At 32.2% G+C, this 15729-nt stretch overlaps 1 protein-coding gene across 1 annotated transcript in view; it reads right to left on the bottom strand.

Moving 5' to 3' along the window:
* LOC129216075 (sodium- and chloride-dependent GABA transporter 2-like) overlaps positions 1–12021 on the bottom strand; it is a 113241-nt gene extending 101220 nt beyond the window's left edge. The window contains exon 1 of the mRNA XM_054850222.1: positions 11705–12021. Within this exon, the coding sequence (XP_054706197.1) occupies positions 11705–11906 (202 nt within the window). The 5' untranslated portion in view covers positions 11907–12021. The remainder of the gene's footprint in view (positions 1–11704) is intronic.
* Between the last annotated feature and the right edge of the window lie 3708 nt (positions 12022–15729).

Below are 15729 nucleotides of genomic sequence, written 5' to 3' on the forward strand. Positions count from 1 at the left end.
TATATAATATAAAATAAAAGAAGTAACCCCCCCCGAAAGTCGAGTCTAGCTACGCCTCTGTTATAAATAATGCTGACTTTCAAGTTCGTAGCATTGCAGAAAACGTAAAATGTTCTTCAAAACAACCCTTTTCACTTCAACACCTGGCTAACTGACAACGAAGTCAAAATTAGTTTTGAGTTGTGGAAATACGTATATCTATTCTGAGCAAGAGTCGCATAGTAGAAACATTGTAAAGAAATTTGTTTTGTTAACGAAAGCGAAGTAAAACTGTCCTACAAAAATGACGTTGTGCGATAATGGGTTCGAACTGGTTGAGCTAGAACTCACTACAGCAAGATCTCATTATAGCAAATACCAATACAACGAACTATACGAAAAAATGAAATAAATGTTCATCCCCGTTTTAATTGCCGTTTCATTACTTAAATTAAATTACAACTAAATTCCCGTTACAACGAATTTGCGGCCCCTTGACATTCGCTGTAACGGTATTTGACTGTATATGTATGCAAGGTGGCATGGAAAAAAAAGTTTCTATTTATGGCAAAGATGAACCGAACTAAGAAAGCAGTGCAAATTCAACATACTTACGATAGACAGTGGTGTACCTAGCATGGGTGAGAAAAACAAAAATAATTAATATTCTATGAAAACATGAAACTCAGACAAGTTTCAGAAACAATTACATTTGTGTTATAACGGAATTTTAAACGGGCTCATGTACCAAAAAAAAAAAAAAAAGAAAGAAAGAAAAGAAAAAAAAAACAATTAAAAAAAACTATGCATGATTTTTATATGCTTGCCTTAGAGGCAAATATGCTGGCCATCTAGCGGTCAAAAAAGTAAGGGTATGTATGAAATTGATGGGCCCTTAATTACTTCAAATATATTTCAAACACAAAGAAATATAATAGGGTTTAGTTTTTTAGTATAAGGGGAAGTAGCTACTAAGTCTGAGTATTGTTCACTCAATTATATGTGGGAGAGGCGTGGATCCGGGGTTTTGCCCCCGGAAATTTTTTAAATTAGAATTCTTAAAAATGCATTTTAGCCCCCCAGTGACGCCACTGACGATAGGCACGCTGTTTTTAATGGACTATGATCGTAAGTAAATACAAACAAAGAACGCTGCAGGTAGCTAAATTTAATTGTTCCATATGAAAAACGTTTGACAAATAAGTACTGTTATTATTTAAGTTCTCTATTCTCTTCCGTAAATCTACCATTAAATGTTAAATGTGCTCCCCCCCCCCAACAAAAAAACTGGTAATGTTGATGTTGTTACAGTCACATATTTCTCTGAATACGTCACGTTTAAGAAAATCAGCTTTTGTTGTATACTTATGAAATCAAGACTCAAAACAAATGTTGATCCCATAATAACTTGTTAGGTGACAAGTACGAATGCATTTTCATGTGTTTCGTTACAGACGGTTATAGCAAGCTGATTCATGAACAAAAAATAAAACATTTTGATCACAAAAATTCTAGGAAAACATTTTAGCTTCTTAAATGGTATTGAGCTCTATTACCTTTTTTTCCCAATAATTGTTATTGAAAAAAAGGTAATAGAGCTTAGTTCTGTTTAAAAACGAGTGTTATTCTCAAGAAGAAAGAGGAAAGAAAGAAAGAAAAGGATAAAAGGAAGAAAAAGGGAAAAAAAAGAGACAGAAAAGAAAAGCAAGAAAAGGAAAAAAGAAGAAATAAAAGGACAACCTAGTAATTTAGCGTGCAATGATGTTTTCAACTCCGTTTGCGAAATAAATACATTATCTTCAAAAATATTAACTTTAGCAACTAGTTGTGAATACATTTTTCGCTGTATCATGTTTTAATACTTAAGTATTTAAGATCGTCATTAGCAAACCAAAATGTTCGAATTTGTAACGATCTACTACAGTTACGTTCTTTTAAATTCTCCTGAAAATATTTACTCCTTAAGAATTCTAGTTTGGCCTATGATCGAAGTCTTTTTTAAAAACTGGAGCTAAGCTTGAACAACTTCATAAAAGACAATGATGCGTTCCCCTGGATATGCTTGATGATGGAACCATGCCAACGACTTGAATGCAATTTTATTTACGGCAGATGAGCTAAAAATAAAACTTCATCAGTTGCTACTCATAAATACAGAAGTTAAATGCATAAAAATGAAGTAAAAGTGACAAGTCGCACAACTAGGATTCTCATAACCCCAGCATTTTAATGCAATGTTTAAAGCAATGCGTGAAAAATTTTACAATGCCGCTTAAAATCGCTGGATTTAACTCCAGGTTAATTATTCCGCTACTTAAATGGTTTGCTGCAAAAAAATAAGGGTTAGTATTTTATATTTAAAAAAAACTCTTTTTTTCTTTTCCTCTTACATTTATAATTATGACTGTCAAAAAGGAAGAAAATAGGATTCATTCTGCATTCAAACTGGAAGATTTCCAAAACAAAATTTACTAAAATTTAGAACTTGATTTCAGTTTTCACAACGTGTATTAAGACGTATAATCATTTCTGTCAAATCTAGAAACAGTAATCTATCATAAGTCTCCTTTTTGAAATCGGTCAAAATTTGAACTGCAGCATTCTTCTATTACCAGCTGTTTTTTCGGCAATGGGAAACTCTTAACTTCATTTCTTCTAATATAAACGATAGAACAGGAGTCCTTTTGGCGCTAGAAGTCACATTTAAATTAGGAGTAATAAAGGAGGTCGTATACCTTGATAAACCTATAAATGCAAATTTCATGCCATTATTGTTTTTGTTTTGTTTTTTAAATCACTTGTTATAAGCTCTATTATATCATCAGTAGCGTCACTACCGGGAGCGGAAGGGGCGGGATGACATAAAACGGTTTATGAAAAGTATAAATACTTCAATTGAGGCACGGAGAAGCAAAGGGATGTAAGTGCGAAAATTAAAAATTTGGAGATAACTTGTAGAAACGGTAGGAGAAAAACCTCTTCTGTTATGCGCAGGGGTGCCCTCCCCCCCTCAAGTTCAATGGCGCAAATACCTCCCCCCCCCAAAAAAAAAACTCAACCCTCTTTGCCTTTTTTATTTTTTAACTCTTTATTTTATTTGTTTTAAAAACAAATATTTTTTGTTTTATTTATTTATTTTCACTATTATTATTATTATTTTATTAGAAAAGTTCTGTGCGACGCCAATGACATACACACCCACACACACAAACTAAATAAATAAAATAAAACATAAGTTAATTTAAAAATAAATCAATTAATAAATTTAAATAAATAAATAAAAAAAATTTAAAATCCTGAAAAATTTTGATGGCACCAATTTGCGCCATAATCCCCTCCCCCTTGTGGGCACCCCTGAATTATGAGGACGAAGATAGTACTAGTGGTCCAGGTAAGTGCTGCTATACAGAAGAATTTAGGAAAAAATGTCAATGAAAGCCTACCTAAGATCTGAACTTTAAACGCATTTTACTTAAAACTGATAAGCGTACATTTACATTGCATACCTTCACCTTCTCACGGCCTCAATTCTGAAATTTCACCAAATATGTTTTAAATTAGATCCAATCTATCAAACGCTATATGTTTTAATTTTAACGATGAATTCACACTCAATGTGTTCCTAATTTATATTTTTTGTTGAATGCGTATTTAATTTACAAAATATTGTAAAAACCAAGAAAATAAAATTGTATACAAATGAAGAATTTCGCATATGATGGTTTCGGACTTTTTTTTTATACTATATTTAACCAAATTTTTGGTGAACTATTTTATTCCACTTTTAACAATGTTGCTATTAGGCTTAAAAGAAATGAAGGTGAACTTAAAGCAGTGATAGCTAGTACAGTAAAAAAATTTTGTAGAATTTAAAGTTTTATGGAAGTTATAAAAAAAAAAAAAGAAAAAAAAAGCATGTTAGAGGGGTAGTGAAAAATTGCTGAGTAACGAACGCATCATTACCAATAAATATAAACCCTGATTTTGATAACATTGTTGAATGGTGTTTGCATTACCAATAAATAAAACCTCTAATTTTAATAACATTGTTGAGTGGTGTACGCATTACCAATAAATATAAAGCCTAATTTTAATAAGATTTAAGTGGTGTACGCTTCGCCAATTAAAATAAAACCCTAAATTTAATAAAATCTATAGAAAATGTTTCTGAAGATTTCGACGCGGGTTGAAGAACTTTTATTTACTATCGTTTCGGAAGAAAAGACGTGTGGAGATACGCTCAGTGAGAACTTATGCAACACGTTTAACTGTTTACATCTGGGAGATGAAGGATGGGTTTATTTAACTGCGAAGAAAACCTCTGGCGTAAATGCATAAAAAAAGTACAGCTGCACTAACAGAAATAAAAATATCCTCATGTTGTTTCACAACATTAGTGGATGTAAAAAAATTTTTTTTAAAAATGTCCCCTCTTGTTAATCGATTAACGAAAATAGTAAATGAGAGAATTCAGTTTCTCCTGTTTAAAACGAGAAAAAGAGATACACCGACGTTTTTAATAAGTAGTTAAGTACTGTAATAGTGCCTTATACTGAACTAGCATTCCCGTACCCGGCATTGCTCGGGTAATGGAATTAGCAGGGGTTAACAGTGCTTGGTGCACCTAGTTTCGAAAATCCCCTATAAGAATTACTTATTACCTATAACTTTTTCTAATTTGGAGAGGATCCCGTGGCCCCTGAACTCCTTACATATATGCCTTTGTCCTTAACCGATCTTTAACTGTTATTAACGACCCTTTTAAAGTATTGATTATCTTTGCAAACACAGGCCATCCACATTTTATTGATATACCTATGTTTAAGCAAGAACTTCTTTGTATACAACATTTTTAGTTTTTTTTTTTCTGGTGCTAAAATTATTAAGCTGCTTGATGAACTGACTTTGGAGAAAGCTACATAACATTGGCCATGTGAAAAAAGTCTTCTCTTAAATTGGTCCCTGCTACTTTTAATGTCTGTCCTTGTGATTTATTAATGGTTATTGCAAAGCAAACTTTAACAGGAAACTGTACTCTTCTAAATTCAAAAGGATAGTTCGCCTGTGATGATGTTCTTAAAAACTTCGTTTCTAGTTTTGAAGAAATGAAAGCAATAGACAGAAACATTATGATTTGACTTGAGAAAAGCCTCGAAGAACCACGTGAGAAACAAAAACAATATCAAATTTAAAATTCGCTATCGACCAAAAGTTGAGATGAAGTACTGAATAATGATTTGAATGGAGGAAAGCCTTCGAAAATAAGGGATTTGAATTCAATGACAGGTTTTAATTTCTCAGAAATTAAGAGGTTTTAATTAATTTCTCCCGAACTAATTGAGATTTCGAAAAATCCTTTCTTAGTGGTTACTTTCGTAATCATGCGGACATGCCTGCCAAATTTCAAGTCTGAAGCTTCAGCGGTTTCGGCTGTGCGTTGATATATATATATATATATATATATATATATATATATATATATATATATATATATATATATATATATGTATATATATTATCTCAGGACATTGATTTTTATATATTAAGATATGCACCAAGTAGTATTAAAAGGGCTGTCCACGTAGGAGAGTTTAGGAAGGATATTTTCCCCTTTTTTGCAAGATTTCACAAACAGAAAAATAGTCATAGACCCGGGTCTGCGTACCCGCAGTGCAGGGGGAAGGGGGGGGGAGCTCGTCCATAAAAGGCCCAACGGCCCAAGAAATTGAAGAAAAAATTGAAAAAAAAAAAAGAACCTAGTACCTAGACTTATTAACGCTACAAATATACACTGCTGGCCTCTGGGGAGAGGCCCTACAATTTTTGTTGTAGGGGACCCAAAATTTATAGATCCGGGTCTGAATAGTCATGGGAAATGCGAAAGCATTGAATTGAAATAAAAGCGAATATCTATCTAAAATTTTACAATTTATTGTCCAGAAACGAACAAATATAGTATGTTCATTCCTTTTATCATACAATTTCATTTTATACAGACGTTTTTTTTTTATTTTCTTTCTTTTTGAACACCTTATTTTAAGGTTTTTTTTATTTAAAATCTCAGTCTCTATCCTTAAAAAAACAAGGCTTCTGGGGTTTTTTTTTTCATTTACAAGCAATTTTCATTACAACTCACTTAAAGAAAAAAAGAGGTTATCTTTTTGCATTATAGAATAAATACACCTGTAGTCAGCCAGTGTCCTGAAGTCAGTCACAATGACATATAGATCCTTAAGATTTTGAGTTAAAAAGAAATGATAAAATATTGTTTTGAATCCAATATTTTTATACCAATGCCATTATCTACGTCTACTTTTGTGAAAAGAAAAAATATCAGATCATTCGCCTTAATTACAGCTTTAATGTAGTGTGAGGCTCTGAGAAGTTGAGCTCCGACTCTGACAATGTTTACCTCTATTTCGGTAAATAGGGAGGGGTAATTGGCGCTAAATTGAGCTGAGAAACTTTCTTAGTAGTTTTTCAAAAATATTCCAACTAAAATCCGAGCCGTCCATTTTTCACTAAACTCCCCTAAAATAGGTAGACATAGTCAAGGTCACAGATCAACTAACCAGAGCTGCACTATATAGTAAGCTTTCATCAATTATTGCAATCTGAAATTCATATCCTGTAAAGGATTACACGTTTTGTAGTAGATATATTTGACAATCATCCATGTCATCTGTTAATGTTTTTTATTTCTTTTGAAAATATTTGCTTTAAACAGAATACTTCTAAAAGAAAAAATCCCGACTTAATTAAAATGAGAAAAAAATAAATAAAATGCGATTAATACATTTATAGATTGCGTTGAAAAAAAGTTAGCCAACACAAAATGATACCTAAAATCACATGCAACCATGAGACAATATTATAAATTTGGATTGATCCGGAAGCAACGAATAATTTTTTTTATGAAATAATATCTACGTACATAATATTACTACGAAAACATTAGTGTAACGGTAACAATAGTTAATAATTTTGTGCCGACTTTAGGATCATATTTAAAAGTAATATTGACGTTATCAAACATTATCAAAAAATCAGCTCATATTTTATTTTTCCGTGCAATTTTCACCAATTACATGACTGATAGAAATTTCGTTCTCAATTCTGTGTATGTTAGTTTTTTTTTTTTTTTTTTTTTTTGCTACTAAAATCTGTTGATTAGTATCCATATTTTATTTTTTTATTATATGAATAATATTGTAATTTCATTGATCAGAATGCTATATTTTCTTCACATTATTTAGTGGTAACTAGCGGGTAAGTTTGATACAATGAATTATACATAAAACAAGGACAAAAAACGGTTTTTCGGACAAATACATTAAAGAAAAAACCATCTAAAACATTAGCCGTATTAAATGTTACTTTTCTGTATGCTATGTAGGCTAGTGGAGAAATCGATTGCCAGGCGTACGCTTGGTATGACTTCAGAAAAGGAGAACAAAAGTTCTGAACCACTGATCTAGATTTCTACTGATAAATAGTATTTTCAGTTTTTTTTTCTTTGTGTTTTAATTTAACATCGCTTCTTTCCCTGGACTAAAACGAAATGTCAATCGGATTGAGCGAAACTTGGATGTAATCGAAGAAACTTCGGGAAACATTTGTTTTGATTTGTTGAAAAAAAAATCTCTTATTCCTAAGATCAGAGCTCAGCTTTTGCAATATGGTAACATTTTAACATCTGATATTCGGATAATATACTTGAAAAGCACGTAAATTCTATAAGATGTTAATATTCATTAAAAAATTGAAACTATTATAGTTTCAGCAACACCACTTGGGTTTTTATCAACTTCACTGCTTGTTATTTCTAACATCCCCCCGCCCCCCATTCTTCTAAAGGATTCCGTTTTTGTAGCTTCGTAAAAGTGGACCAACACGCCCCGGGTTCTTGCTCTGAACCCTTAGCGAAAAATAAAGAAACTAAAAATAATAGTGAACTAAAAAAAATTACTTTTGGAGAGGAATTCAATTTATTGCTCCGAACTTGACAAAAAACGCTTTAAAAAAAAAGTGCAGATTTTCGACCGAAAATTACTCAGCACTGCTGAAATAATATTTTTTGAAATAAAATTTGTTCAATGTAACTGCGCCATGTGATATCGTTACAGGATTTGTAGGATTATAAATGCTATTTAATAGTCAAAAATTAAATTAAAATATACTAATAGTATTAATAAAATTCATACCGGTCAACAAACCCCGACTCCCCCTACATTAAACGGGTTTTACTAGTAAAAAAATTCCGCGATTTAAATAAATTTACTAATCTACTTTCGGCTTTCTTTCAAGATTTGTTTTTTCATTCAGGGTTAGCTATATTTTTAATCAAGGTTACTAATATTGAAGACCGTATGCTGAGATCCTTCTCAGTTGGCTTTAAACAGATGTCGCAACTCCCAATTACATTGTCAAGGTTACTCACATTAAGGACCGTATGCAGGGGTTCTGCTGAAGTAGTTAGTTGACTTTAAACAGATGTCGTAACTCTTCTTACAACGTTATTTTTCGTAGCTTATATAACTTATAACGCTAATTTTTCATGGTTTAGAAACCTTGATCTATTATTTCTCAAAAAGAGCAGTTCCGACGAGAGGCCATGTCAACTTAGTTGGAAACTAGGGACTCGGGTCTTGAGGGGGGGGACGGCGACACTGACGCATAAAAAGGAAAGAAAAGAAAAGAAAGAAAAAAGAAAGAAAGAAAGGGGGAGAGAACTCCGAATAACAGAAAACATAAAGTAAACTTTACTCTTTTGTTTTTACTGTTGTGGCACTTAAAATAGAGTTAATTGTTTTATAGTAAGCAATTTTGATTTTTTTTTCTTTACCCTCTTTTTTTCTCCCTTTTTTCTTCTTTCCCTCCTTTTCTTTTTCTTCCTTTTCTTTGGGGGGGGGGGGGTGACATACCTGACAAGGGGCACGCCTTGGTTCTCTGCTGCCCTAAAAAAGGGCTGAGGGAGGAACCACATCTACGTCATACTGTCATGCTTTTATTTTTATTCAAGATGGCACATGTTTAATCTTCGGTTAAAAAGTAATTTCACTATTTATTCAGGTATTCCTGACTATGAATAAATTAGTCAAATTTTGGAAAAAGTTAAGAGATTTGCGGCTTTATGGACGACAATGACACATCTGTCCCATCCACTTACACAAAATCTACAGAACCAATTTTCACAAAGCTTGGTTGCCGATTTTCACAAAGCAATGTTGTTTACATTACCCTTTAAAAGTTTTTTATGGTAAAAATTTCCATTCTCGCCTGTAAAAGTGACGGTCCTTTAAGAGTTTAGGTCCCTACTAATTACAAAAATCTCCTTTTAAATTTGAAAAACAACGTCTGTAAAAGGAATTTCTTCAAATTGAAACAATTTCCATTTTTTGCAGCCATGAAATAAGCAGGAAAAGGAAAACGAGAGAGCAAACTTTAGGTTCGATACTGAAAAGAAAATAATTGTAAACAAGAAAACAAAATGACAAACAAGTTTGTTTATATTCATTTCAAAGGTTTATTAAAACTTTTTTGCCATTAACTTTTCTTATTTTGTAAAAAAAAAGTTTATTATGTAAATTATTTCTTTCCAAAAATGTTTTATCTGAAGCGCCTTTGTATTCTCCTTCTTTACATATAAACTTTTTTTCACGGACCTATACATTACGTTTTGCACCATGATGACAAAAGCTGGATGCGACAGGGAAATTTACTGCATATTTTTACGTAAATATGCATACTTTCCACATTTTATGCAGTGATCACGGTGGGGGACCCATGGCACAAACTATGCCAATGATATTTTAAAGGGGCATTGTTTTATTTAGAGATCTTGGTCTCTTCTTCAGGGATATCGTTTTGGGGGAGTAGGTACCCCAATTTTACATCTTGTATCATTTTGCATAGCTCTATTCTTTTTTCAAAAGATCTGCATTGACTGTAACAAACATTTGATGTAAAATCCTTAAATATTTTTATCATTTGCATCCATAATAAATGCAGGGTGAATAAAATCCAAGAGGTAACTTTTAAATTTACCTGATTTAACAGGTTTCTATTTTTTATTTAATACATCTACTTTTTCTTTACTAAAGTGGACTATTTTTAAAAGTTAATAAATTATTCAGGAAATCAACTATGCTGTTTTTAAAAGCTATTTTCGAAGAGGATATCATTCATATTAACAGGTCATAAAAAATAAATATCAGAAACTCATCGAATCAGTTTAAAAACGTAATAGGATATAACAATATACAAAAATATCGTTATTAATCGATATTTTATTCAAAAATTAATACTTCGGATCATATTCGTTTTCTCAATACTCCTCCCACAGGCGATTAAATTGCAAACCAGACAGTTGGAAACAGTACACGTGCCAAAAAAAAATTACAGTCATTATAAACTCCAACGTTGAGTGTTCGCAATTTGGCAATGATTTGTTACATTTGTGACAGAAACAATCATAACTAAGACTTTGGTCGCAAACAAATACTACTATGAATTAAAAACAGAAATTCATTCAATGGAAGATTGATTTACGCAAATACAAGTAATACGAATACAAATTTAATAACATTAATAATGAAAGCGGCAAATAAACACCTTTAAGCTGAGAGGCGCGGGTTCGATTCCTGCCTGTAGCCCTGGGTTTTTCCTAATCTTCTTATGTATTTGTAAATCTTTCATGTGTATGTCTTTGGAATAAAAAGTTGAAAAACGTTGTGGATTAATAGAGGTATAAGCGTCCTGAGTGGAATAGCAGAGACCTCAATCTGTGTGTAAAGAAATAGCGGGAAAAAATAAACACCCATTTGCAATTACTCAAAGAAATTTAGTCAAATCGGAAAAGTGCTCTACATATTTAAATCTTAGTTTTAAAATCTTTTTACAAATATGTCTAGTAATTTTAATCACATTTAAATTTAAAAGCTTAATTTCACATCAAATACTTTAATAATACAGACATTCATTTGTATTTTATTCAGCTTGCTCTAGTTATGCAGATTATTTTTCTCTAATCATGATGGAACGTTGCATACAAATTTGTTAAAAAATAAGGTGATTCCATTAAACTTTTTCATAAGTAATTACAGTATAAAATATCGTACTCATCGGCAAGTCAGATCCAATGGCGTATTTACACATTTGGGCTCATCAGAATGCAGTTGCGGGGGTCCCATTTCTCAAATGTAAACATTTTTTCATGTGCAGTTCCCTTTCGGGAGGCCTTATTTCGTAGGAGTCCCTCGGAATTGCGACATGGTAAATCCGCCACTGATTAAATTCAGAGGGGCCCCAAAAATTTCTTTACTCGGTAACTTTGTCTTACAATTCGGCAAAATTATCATAAAACTGGAGCTCTATTCGACAAATTGAAAATTTCTGCCCTCTCAAAAATTTAAATTCGGAGCACCCCTGGTCAAATCGGGTACTTTCATAGTGATGATACCAAAAAATATTTTTCATTTGCAAGACAGACCGGAAAACAACTATTTGTTTTAAAAAATAATTTGCAATTTATGTGCATGGTTTTCAATATTTTACATAAAAAATAACAATGGAATCAATTGAATCTTCCATTCGGATGTTCTCAGGCCACGTCAGTTTTACCCGATTGGCGATATCGTACAAGACAAAAAATTCAATAACGTTACATGCTTAATGTTTTCAACTAATACTACCTAGGACAGGCAAAACAGCTGAAAGGACTTACCTCCACCGTTCTTGTAGCAGAGATAAGGAAACCTCCACACATTGCCGAGTCCTATGCAGAATCCCATGCAGGAAAGAACAAATTCGATCTTGTTGCCCCATTTTTCCCGTTCCCGAAATTTCGGGGGTTCTTTGGTCGGCGAACTTGGGGGGCTAGTTGGGATTCGATTCATAGTCCCGTTATTTGTCGATGCGGCGGCCATGGCCGATGTTCCAAATGTCACTGATGGAAAGGTTTTGCCTACCGAGATCTGCCGGTGCTCATGCGTGCGCTGTGCCTGTTCGATCTATAAACGAATTAGAATCCTAGAGTAGCGCGGAGGAAGGAGAGATTGAGTCAGTTTTGTTTCTATTTTTCCACGAGCGAGCGTAGCTCCTCCTAGCGGATGCCGGCTCGAGTGACGCTGAAACAATATAGATGTGGAACGAACGCAAGCTGGAATAAAATATTTAGACAGTCAAAATATCATCTGTATCAGTAGTACTCAATAGCGACAATATTGCCCTGTGGGGAGCAGCGTAAAGACTCTTGGGAACGATTGAAAACAAAGAGGAATATCAGGATTTGTTTTTGTCACTTTTCAGAACTGCAATTTTATTATCGGACACAATAAGGGGGTTAAAAGCTATTTTTGGGAATTATTTTGCAGTTTTTTTTTCTTCCCTTTTAAATTAAAGATTGCTTTCCAAAATAAAACTCAAAAAATGAAAAAAATACTTTTGGTTAATTCAACGTGACTCACGTGCCTATTTGACGAAGTTTTTCGAAAGTAAATGGTACAGTGGCTCCCAAAAGTGTTCGTAAACTTTGAAAATTTTTAGTAAAACCAAAAAACGCAAAACTAAATTCGAATATAAAGTCCAATATTTTTTCACATCATTCCTATGTCATTCTAAATAAAACCCTATAGATTTTTCAAAATATTGACGGATCTTCTTTTTGAAATGGGTCAAAAAAACGAAAGAGACAGAGAAATAATATGCCACAAAAGTCATCGTACACTCAAATATTTTCGAATAAGTTCATGACTAAAATTATTATATGTCGCTTTTTTATTATTTTTTCATTGTATTGACCCATATAAGTCATTTGGCTTTATTTTTTTGTTTATTTATTCCTTAATATTGTGCTTATTACTTTAAAATGACTGGTTTTCGTAAAAAACCACAAACACCATTCGAAATTTGAATTTTTTCCTCACAGTAGCGGTAAATTGGTTTGAAATGTCACTAAATTAGTTAATTTATTCCATTCTATAGTCAAGTTCTTGTTAAAATGCTTTAAAAAAAATAATCGGACCGAAAACAAGGTAAGAAAAGGTCAACCGGCAAAGATGACAAAGCGTGATCGAAAATTTATAATTAAAAAAAATATTAAAAATACACATTTGAGTGCTGTAAAAGTTTCTGCAGAGTTAAATGAAAATTTTTACAGTTAATTTTCACCTAAAATTGTTCGCCAAGATCTCTGATTAACTATATTAAATGGGACCTCTTCCCGCAGAAATTTTCATGACCGTGCGAAAAACAGAAAGCTTACGCTTTTCGTCACAAAATAAATGATAAATAAGCTCAAAATGTTTTGGAATTACGTCTTACTTACAGATAAAAATGAATATAACATTTTTGGTTAAATTATTGTATAGTTGTAAATAGAAGGAAAAATTAATAACTTAATCTTAAGAACTTAGTTGGACCAGTTAATCAGGACGGTGAAGGTGTTTTTGTGTGAGTGTGCATATCAGCATCAGGACTTGCTAGTTTGGGATTTTTTGCTGAAATAATGAATCATGCTGTTCATTTAAACATTTTAAAAACCAATTTTAAACTCTTAGTCTAAAATTTGGTTATCGGAAACAACTTTGTTTTTTATTAAGATAACGATAAGAATCACACGGTTTTCAACGTTTCCGTCTAGTGCCTCAAAAATTGTCGTAAAAATTAGAAAATACCCCTTCAATCTCCAGATTTGAACTTAATGCAACATATTTAGAGATATCAGGAGACTAGATTACGAAAATATGGCTTTGAAACGAAAATTTAGCTAGAAATAGTAAGACTCGAAGTGTGGTTGAACACTTACTCAGTAATTACGCAAAAAAAGAATGAAATCTATTCACAGACGTTTAAATGTTGTTGTGGATGTTGAATGATATTCTACTAAATAATCTTTACTAATATTATAAAGAGAGAGGGCGGATTTTTGTGTGTTTATATGTTCGAGGTAATCTCCGGAACCACTGCCCCAATTTGAAAAATTCTTTCACTAAATGAAAGGTGCTTTCTTACTGAGTAACATAGGCTATAATTCGTAAAAAATCCAATGAATAGTTCTTTTTTTATTCGCATTTAGGCCCAAATTTCAAGTAAATTGCCTATTATTGGCTATTAAAGGGGTGAAAAATTACTTGCACATATTAATATTATATATTGTTAAAAAGGGTAGAATTTTCTGCGTTCTAAACAATTTTATTTCAATGCTCTAATTTAATTACGGTGGGAGTAATTTGCGTTTTTAGCTCGAACTTTTTTAGGCTTAGCTGAAATTTAGGCACTACTTTCTTCATTAAATCTATCAATAAAAAGTCAAGGAATCGTCCCACAGTTTTCTTTTTGACAGCATTGAAAAAAGCAACATTTTTTACTCCAGATCTCTCTCGACCTTTGGTTGAAAAAATTAGCTTCTATCTTCAAAGGAAAAAAAGTTACAAGCGTTTTTAAGTCAATTTCGAAATACGTCATTTTGATTCAGGTTTTCAACCATTTTCTTTCGCGTTTCCATAATTACGCTTTTTGAATCAATTTTATTTTGCATCTGATATCTAAAACTTATTTTATTTCATGTTTCCATGGTTACGCTTTTAAAATCCATCTTTCGCATTTTAATTTGAGCCGGGGTTCCTTATAATATCTGTCGTCATTGGAAGGGTAATTTTGCATGGTGTCTTTTTTCTTTTATTTAAGTTATTCTTTAAGTTATTAAGTTATTCTTTTAATTAATTATTGAATATATGTCACTTCACACAATTTTTATTCTCAAGGTAGACCGGGCAAAGCCGGGCAACGCAGCTCTTAATATGTAAAGATTAGAAAGCTACTGTTAATGTGATTTTATACCTTTTTGTTTGTTTGGCGAAACATTTATTATTGCCAAAGAAAAAACATCCGGTTCACTCGCAAAAGGGCTGGGTTCCGGTAGCGTGGTCGCTTGGCAAGTTAGGCGCTGAGCAGTTCAATCTAAGATTATTGTTTTAAGGCAACCGTTAATGTAATTCATTGTTTTGGCGATTTGTTTTGAAAGAAAAGAAACTTTTGATTTGTTTTTATCCGAGTGAAATGTACGACATTTTCTTCTTTTTTTCGGACGATGATTTTAAAATGTTCCACGGGATGGTTTTTTTTTTTTTTTTTTTCTTTTTTTTTTTTGACTGATGGATTATAATAGCGTGGTTGCTGGGTAAGATTGGCGATAAACAATAGAGCTGCGGAATTATTTTTACATTTGAAAGATATTATTTGATGTCTTTTTTTGTTTATTAGGCGAAATATTTTAAGTTGCAGTAAAAACCGCTTCACTCGCTAAATAGAGTTTTAAAGCAACTGTAAATCTAATTTATGATTTGACGAAAAGTTTTAAATTCCAAAGAAACTTAAATAATGTTTTTTTTTAAGGTGTGTACTCATTTTATACAAAGAAAAACGATCATTTCACATCAGAGGGGGAGGGGGTGTCAGTTTTTTTTATTCAAAAGACTTTCATTAAATTTTTAGCACGGGCATCGCTGTGCGGGTACTGCTAATAACTTAATAAAAAGTTAGATTATTCAATAATATATAGACATTTTTTAAAGTTTACGAAGACTTTTGTGAGGTAAAATTTCCGGCGCTTTTCTGTTTTTGATTTTTAAAAAATTAAGTTTGAATATTTAAAAAGAAATTTCATGTAGTTTTGTTGAATATTGATTATAGATCTTATAATTAAATACCTAATCCGAGATATTAATTTTAACCAATGGATAGGGTCGT

This window comes from Uloborus diversus, chromosome 2, assembly GCF_026930045.1.
Source record: "Uloborus diversus isolate 005 chromosome 2, Udiv.v.3.1, whole genome shotgun sequence".
NCBI classification, from domain to species: domain Eukaryota; kingdom Metazoa; phylum Arthropoda; class Arachnida; order Araneae; family Uloboridae; genus Uloborus; species Uloborus diversus.